At 41.0% G+C, this 7,830-nt stretch overlaps 1 protein-coding gene across 1 annotated transcript in view; it reads right to left on the minus strand.

The window, feature by feature from the left end:
- Positions 1-2,370, minus strand: part of MTM1 (myotubularin 1) — a 30,965-nt gene extending 28,595 nt beyond the window's left edge. Inside the window, exons 1-2 of the mRNA XM_009878426.1 lie at positions 2,296-2,370; positions 1,264-1,336 (exon numbers count right to left, since the gene is read on the minus strand). Coding sequence (XP_009876728.1) covers positions 1,264-1,336; positions 2,296-2,358 — 136 coding nt within the window. The 5' untranslated portion in view covers positions 2,359-2,370. The remainder of the gene's footprint in view (positions 1-1,263; positions 1,337-2,295) is intronic.
- Between the last annotated feature and the right edge of the window lie 5,460 nt (positions 2,371-7,830).

Here is a 7,830-nt window from a genome sequence, read left to right on the forward strand (position 1 = left end):
GGAGTCCGTGCTGCGGAGGACGCAGCTGCGCTGGGCAGGGCGCGTCTCCACGATGGAGGATCACCGCCTCCCTCTGAATCACCACTTCGGTTTTACCCCAGACAATCTTGTTCCTAAACCCACTTAACAAATCCTCAGGTGGGGGGAAGAAGCAGATTCACAAATAAAAGGCAGAGAGCTCTCAGTTGCACTCTCATGTCCCCACCATAAGAGGGACATAGATCTGTCAAAATGAGTCCAGAGGAGGCCATAAAGATGATCCAGGGACTGGAGCAGCTCTGCTATGAGGACAGGCTGAGGGAGCTGGGATTGTTCAGCCTGGAAAGGAGAAGCCTCCAGGGGGACCTTATCACTGCCTTCCAATACCTGAAGGGAACCTACAGGACGGCTGGGGCAAGACTTTTTACAAGAGCGTCCGGTGATAGGACAAGGGGAAATGGGTTTAAGTTGAAGGAGAACAGATTTAGATTGGATCCGAGGAAAAAATTCTTCAGTACGAGGGTGGCAAGACTCTGGAATAAATTGCCCAGAGAAGCTGTGGCTGCTCCCTCCCTTGAGGTGTTCAGCGTCAGGTTGGATGAGGCCTTGAGTAACCCGGTCTAGTTGAGAGGCGTCCCTGCCCATGACAGGGGGGTTGGACTAGATGATCTCTAAGGTCCCTTCCAGCCTAGGCCATTCTGTGATTCTATGAACACAGACTTTGACGAGTAGAAGGCTCCATTCTAGGAAGAGCCTCCACCAAGAAACTACTGTACACAAAATATTCATCTTCCTTATGCTACAACCTTACTGTATGTAAAGGCTAACAAGTGCAGAGTAGCTCCGTGTGTGCCATGTGTCAAGGAAGCCTAAGATCGTATTTTCAAGCAGTCACATTTGGGCTACAGTCCCACACCACTGTACAACACAGCAATACATAGTGGGTGGCACGTAGAATTCTCTTGACTTCGGAAAGCCTGGAAGGGCTCTCATCACTAGACACACACTGCTTAGTCCGTAGACACAATTATGACACACCTTGACTTGCAATTTCTTTGTATCAGGAGATACACCATGTGTGGAAACCAAGATTTTAAAGACTTAAAAAGTTAACTGTGCTAAGTGATAAAAAAATCCCTATCGCAATTACATAATGAAATTCATGACACAAATTACTCTGCCCCGAGCCCAAACCAGTTCAAATTGGGAAACAATCCAGTAAGATACATGTGTACACCAGCCTCCTAAGCACACACTGCACGAAGCAGCCCTACAGCTTCATACCTGTGACTCTGGTCTCTCCTGGCAGACGAGGTATTTCTTCATTTTGTTCCCAGTTAGTTCCATCTTTTAGAGTCTAAAGAAAGAGACATACACGAGCACATCATATTTTATTTACAATTCCTTCAAGTTCCAGATTAAAAAAATAATCTTAACAGTAATTTCTGCATGGGAAAGAACACGTTTTTCCACAGCAGAAGCTGACAGACTGAACCAAAACAGCAACACAGACCACTGCAAGTGGTAAAACATTGAAAGGTTGGACAGATCTGAAGCAAAAGTATGTTTTAGTCTTCCTCCTTCTAAATGAAGAGTTCACTATATTTGCATTAAATTGGAATTAAATTTCCATAGTGTAAATTATCTGAAAGTTTTGTCCATTAAATTTTCGAAGTATGCTGGGCTTGGAAGAACAAATCAACTGAAATTACTTAAGCAAAGTACTCACAACTATTACACACAATCTAGTTGTTTGTGATTTTCCCACATTCACTTGTTTTTAAGAATGATTAATAGAAAATAAGAAATGTTTAAAAACCTAAATGAAATCTTAGTTCGTTTTCTTGCACACAGGTTACATTTTCTTCAGCCACGCTGCATCACAACCAGAGGGAAACGGCACTTAGGTTGCTTGAATGTAATTCCCACTACAGATGAACATTTTTAAAACCAAACCAGTCAAACAAAACAAGGTATAACTTATTAATTGCAGAACAGAATGCTTCTACAGCATCAAGGTGCCCAAAACTTTCAAGAATGCCACAGAATATTTCAATGTAGAAAGCAAGAATTAGAGTAAGTTTATTAGAATTGATTTTAAGGAGGATCTCAACTTGTGATACAGACACTATTTCACCCATTCCCCCTGAATGATATTTAAATCAACTCAGTTTAATGCACTGATTTTTAGCAATAAAAATAAGTATACACACTCAAGAAAAAAGTCATTCGAATACTCGTTTTTCTACCCAAATATGGAATATAATGATCTCTTGGACTTCTGAGGTATAAAACATGAAAAAAAGTTACACTCACCCTTTTACTTGAGGAACCCTCCAAGGAGTTTGAATTATATTTAGGTGTTGATGATGAGGCCATACCGGGTATCTGAGGAGAAAGCACAAATTAGAAACTTAAGCCTTGTCCTGGACTACACGCCTTTTAGAGGAGAGATTTTAGACTTCGGAGGTCCACAGGTAGACCTTAAGAGCTTCCAAGAACGTTTTGCAAGTTACTATTAATTTAAAAACTTACACAATGCTTTGCAACTGAAAGTCGCTACTTAAAAGCATTCCAATCTCCCAACAAATTCATTACTAGTTCTGGGCTTAGTTCTTATTATAAGGAGTATTCTGACACAAGCTGTATTTTGGAATTCGGTTGTTTGAATACTGTTATTAGTTCAGTCACCAGACATTACACAGCTTGTTTTAAGCAACAGGATACACACACTGTGAAAGGCAACCTACTCAGAGCACTTGCATTAAGACTTTGCATTTAAGAAAACAGGAACAAACTATAAAATCATTGCGCAGCTCTTGAAATCACAAGCATGTCAATAACTCAAGTGTTCCAAATTTAATAAAAAAAAATAATGGAAAAGCAAGAGTTATGCAGTACTTCTGCCTTTAAAAACAAGCCCCGACTCCTAAACTGAAACTTCAGTTAGCACACCAGAAGGGGGAGTGTCCAGCCTTCTGGTCTGAATCGCCTTGAAAAGGATTTTAATCTATACAATTAAAAAAAATAATTAAAAACGAAGACAGAATCACATGATACTGGATTCATCTCCTTAATACTTTCCTGACATTGCACAAGGGATCTCTAGAACAAACACTCATACTTGAAGTTACTTCAAACTTGGGTACTTTGTATCCAATTATATTTCCCTTTCACTAGTTAAACGCCCTTCACCGAGCGGATTTGACATCCTGCAGCACTCCTGAAGAGTTTTTGTTTAATCGGGAGGTGCTGGAGGGGTGATTACAGCCAACCCAATCTCTGTTTCTATTCCATAAATGAAACACTGCAGCCTTAAACAAGTGCTTTTTTCTCCCCTCTCGACATCAAAATATTTTGCACAGATCTCTCTGCCGGCTTGGCGTGACACTGTGACAGTCCTGCACAGGCAAAAGTGACAGATTAAACTGCAAGATCCAAAGTGCTTTGAAGTTATTGCAACAGTACAGAAACATGAAAGAAGGTGGAAAAGCCTGACTTGAAGTTCTACACGTTTGTTACCTCCTTACAGTGCCCAAGTCTGCCAGAGCTCAAAGAAAATATAGGAACTGTAATACTCGGTGATCCAGCTTATTGGTATAAAAATCATACCCTTCCACAAAAAGGGGGGGGAAAAAAAAAAAGGAACGTTAAGTTGAAAAATTAAGAAAAATGCTTTTTAGTGCTGCTGAGCCTGTGTGACCCTGTCACAGAGGTTCCTTCCTGCGTCCCAGGAGTCTCAGCTTTCTCCAAACGCCGAAATAAAGGGGTCTCGAACCAATTCTTGTGCAATGCCAACAAATTAAATGAAAAGTTACTAGCAATCAGCATTAAATCACTGTACTTTCAAACTACCCTCCACTACTGCAACACTGCAGGCCAACATTTTGACTATAAAATTTCCAAGAGTAAGATATTTTCACAGTTTTCCCCTCCTTACACTATCTTACATACTATAAAACTTTATGTAGATTTAACTTTTTTCTATATTGATAACTTGTGAACATCCAGTATTTGTTCAGACATCCAAATCTGTTTGTTCAAATTTTGTTCAGATTTGTTCCTGAATGTACAGAAGCTTAAGATTTTCTAATAACCAGATATTTATAGAGGCAAAAAGTATATTTACTCAGGAGCTTGTTTTAAAATGTTTTCCATACGAAGTAGTTTTTGTTCATATTTTAAGTGAGAAATACAGGTGAGACAACGGCACAGCAGCCCCAGTTTTCCCATGTCAACACAGAAAATGGTTTTAACTAGAGCTCACATAAATTTAAATTAAGGCTGCACCAACTGTGAGAGACAAGCGAGCATAAACAAGCCCTAGAAAAATAACATTTAAAAGATGTGGCAGCCCTGAGCAGACCTGCACCCTAAAAGGAAGATTCTGCCTGCAGCAGGTAGGGGCACCCCCAGGCCAGCTGTTGCTGTTGTGCCTGCAGCCCCTCCAGCAGCGAAGCCACAGCAGGAGAAGCTGCAGCGGAGGTCAGGGGAGCCCACCCAGGACCCCCGACACTCACCTCCCGGCCAAGCCGCTGCCCCAGCTCCTGGCAGCAGGAACTCCTTTGCCTTCCAACACGGCCTCTGGCCCAGCGCTGCTGCCGCCCGCACAGGGAACTGTTGGAAGGGTTTTAAAAGCCTCCTGTTTCCTCCTTCGCTTTCGGTTTTTCCTCCCTCGCTGCTCAGGCGCTAATTTTCAGCGGAACGGCAGCGTTACACGAGGTGAGTTACAGCTCTGAAATAAGCACCTGGCGCCAGCACACTGACTGTAGCTTCAAATTTACGCTACAGTTTGGAAAAGGAATAAGGAGAGGTCCTTTCACATTTTCAGGAAAATTTCTCTTTGTAGAACTGACAGTGCAGCAGGAGAGAGCACTGTCACCCCACCAGGCCACTTCAGGTGAACAGCATGTCAGCGCAGCTCCTGAAGCTCTCCTGTGCCTGTTTCTGTGTACGCAGGTTTATTCTGCGTAGAATTCCTCCTACTCTCCCTGAGACTGATTTCTTTAAACATACTTTACAGTGAGAATGAATTCACTCACTGACTCCAATTTGTGGAGGATATTTCATTACAGAATTACAACTAACCACTCTGTTTCATTTACAAAATTGTAATGATGGAAATTAGACTTACGCAGAGGTAACTAAGTTGAATAAATATGTATTGAAGGTAAAGTGTTATCTGTCAGATTTTTTTTTTTTACTAAAATTAATGCAAGTTATTTCATCAGTATATAAGCAGAAGAATTCTGTTAATGCTACCTAAATTTTGCTTGAAATCCAAACTCGCCTTACAGAACCAAACACTAATAAGCAAATTTCCCTGATTTCTGCAAGTAAACTATGGTCAAGTAATTAAACTTTACATTAGAAAACACCCATTGGACAGCATTTAGAACAGGGAACGCTTTTGGACCCCAGGCCAAGACAAGCATTGATAAACTGCTGCACGTTCAGAAGAGGGTCACCAAGAGAACGGGGACCTGGAGCACGTGGCCTGCGACGAGAGGCCAAGGGAGCTGGGAGACGGCTCCAGCAGGAGCTCACAGCCCCCCACCGGTACCTCTGAGTGGCTACTGAGCAGACAGAGCCAGGGTCCAAGTGGTAATCGATGAGAGGACAAGCTACTTTCGCACCTCAGGGCAGTAAGGCAGTGAAAGCATGGCCCACGGAGCTTGCAGTCCCTTGCATCCTCTGAGGTTAAGACGCAGCTTAAAAAAGCTTTGAGCAACTGGGCCTGACCCTGCTTTGACAAGCGGTTGAACCAGAAACCTCCTGAAGTCACTTCCAACCTGAATTACTCTCTGCCTCTGGGATTTTCAGGCAACAGACAAGATTAAGTTCTCATTTAAAAGTACCCACCAAGCAAGGACACATCCTTAATGAAGTGGACTCCTCTGCATCAAAAGAGCAAACAAATTTTCAATAACATTTAAAATGAGCATAAAAGTATTTCCTCTTAAAATAGTATTTCCTTCTCCATCAAACTGGAGAAGCAGCTTCTGGCAACCTCCCAAAGTAATACTGCCATGAACAATTCAAAAGCGTACTCCATCACAGTCTTAAAATAGCTACAACTTTCTCATTATCACGGAGCAGCAGTAGTCCTTCCACACAGGGAAAAAAAAAAAATCTCACAAGTAGTTTTCCACTGCAAAAACGCTTTATTCCCCAGTATCACCCCCATGTACCTCTATACTTGCACAAAACCTGAAAACCAGACAAACCTCATGCTTGTCAGCAGCTGAACAGACATACAATTACTCTGCAAAATTAAAACAAATCAGACAACTTTGTTTATGATATTCTGCAGTTACAAACAGTTGAACATTCTTCCCCGAATCTAGAATAGCAAGGAGACAAAGCCATTTTACTGGATTTAACTTGAACTAATAAACAAAGCTTTGTTAAAGTTACCAGAACTTAATATAGTAACACTACCAAGAAATGTAGGCTCCAACCATCTTACAGTAACAATTAAACTACTTGGAATCTGTATTTTCATTAAGGTGATATTTATACTTGTGCTTCCTAGGATTCATAGGAACGGAGGCACAACAACATTTGAAAGGGAAGACCAGATTTTAAGAAGTCAGTTCAAGGATTCTATCTGCTCTTTGTGAATAAATGCTGACAGACAAACATATGCCTACACAGAAATTCTGAATAAACTTTAGAACATGTAAAAAAGCTTTTGAGCGTTAAGAAGCCTGAAATGATCAGCTACTTTTTCCTCAAGGTTTCTTCACTGCCAGCAGGTTACGGGATGTGTGCAGTGCAGCCCGGAAAGCCCACCAAGGCCCTCACACACTAAGTTTAGATTGACAACAGCCTAGTAAAGCAAGTTTGCGTTGTTTATGATCCAGAAACAAATTAAAGCTCAGTTGACATTTTGCCGGTCCTGTCAAGGCTTCACCTTCACACCAGAATCACAGCAAATAACTTGTAACTATTGTATAACTGAGCCACGCTCGCATCATTCTAAAATCTTCGCATGTATAAAGAACTAGTTTGTGCCCCAACACAACACAATCTGCATCTGCCAAAGGATTACTACCACAAACATCTGAGAAGAAGTGCATCAAGTGCATCAAGTAAATTGTGAGCATCGCTTTTTCAGATATTTAATATTTTTGACCCTCCGTCACTGGATTAAAGCTTTGGGGAAAAAACACACGCTTTCAAATTTGTACCTGTATCAGTCATCTGGAGCATCAACAATTTTGACAACAGTTGGAGTGCACATATATATATAAAAACACAAGGGCAACTGGGTAAACATGAAAACTATTTGCTTTTACCAGAATCAGTATGGTAAAAATGAACCATGAGTTCAACCGGGCATTTTCCAGAAGCAACCCAATTTGTCACACATCAATAACCATGACACAGGATAACACTAGAGTTCTCATAATCCTGCTCCAGATAACGATTTGTACAAGAATAAAAAAATTCTGTGCATCTCCAAGGCCTCTCAGAAAAATATAGTTACAAAATTCACTAAGCCCCTTAATCTGCTGTCATAGTAATTCAGAAAACAATTACAGCACTTCTAGAAAGAGTTGCAGCTACAACTGGAGAATTATCTGACACTTGAAAACGATCAGTGCACTGGGTTAATCATTTAAGATCTGCAGGCATCTGCCAGTCTAGATAAAAATAGTTATTTTCATAGTTAGACCTGATACCAAAGAAGGAATTATTTCAAAGCGTATAAAAATAGTATTATATTAGTAAACAATTTTTCACTGTGTTTGAGAGGTGAATATAAGTTAGGCCAGATAGACAGAAAAAGCTGCTTGCATCCTCGTTTAAACAGAAGATGGATGGATGGTGGCCATGCAGTGGATG

This window comes from Apaloderma vittatum, unplaced genomic scaffold, assembly GCF_000703405.1.
Source record: "Apaloderma vittatum isolate BGI_N311 unplaced genomic scaffold, ASM70340v1 scaffold8251, whole genome shotgun sequence".
In the NCBI taxonomy this organism is placed as follows: domain Eukaryota; kingdom Metazoa; phylum Chordata; class Aves; order Trogoniformes; family Trogonidae; genus Apaloderma; species Apaloderma vittatum.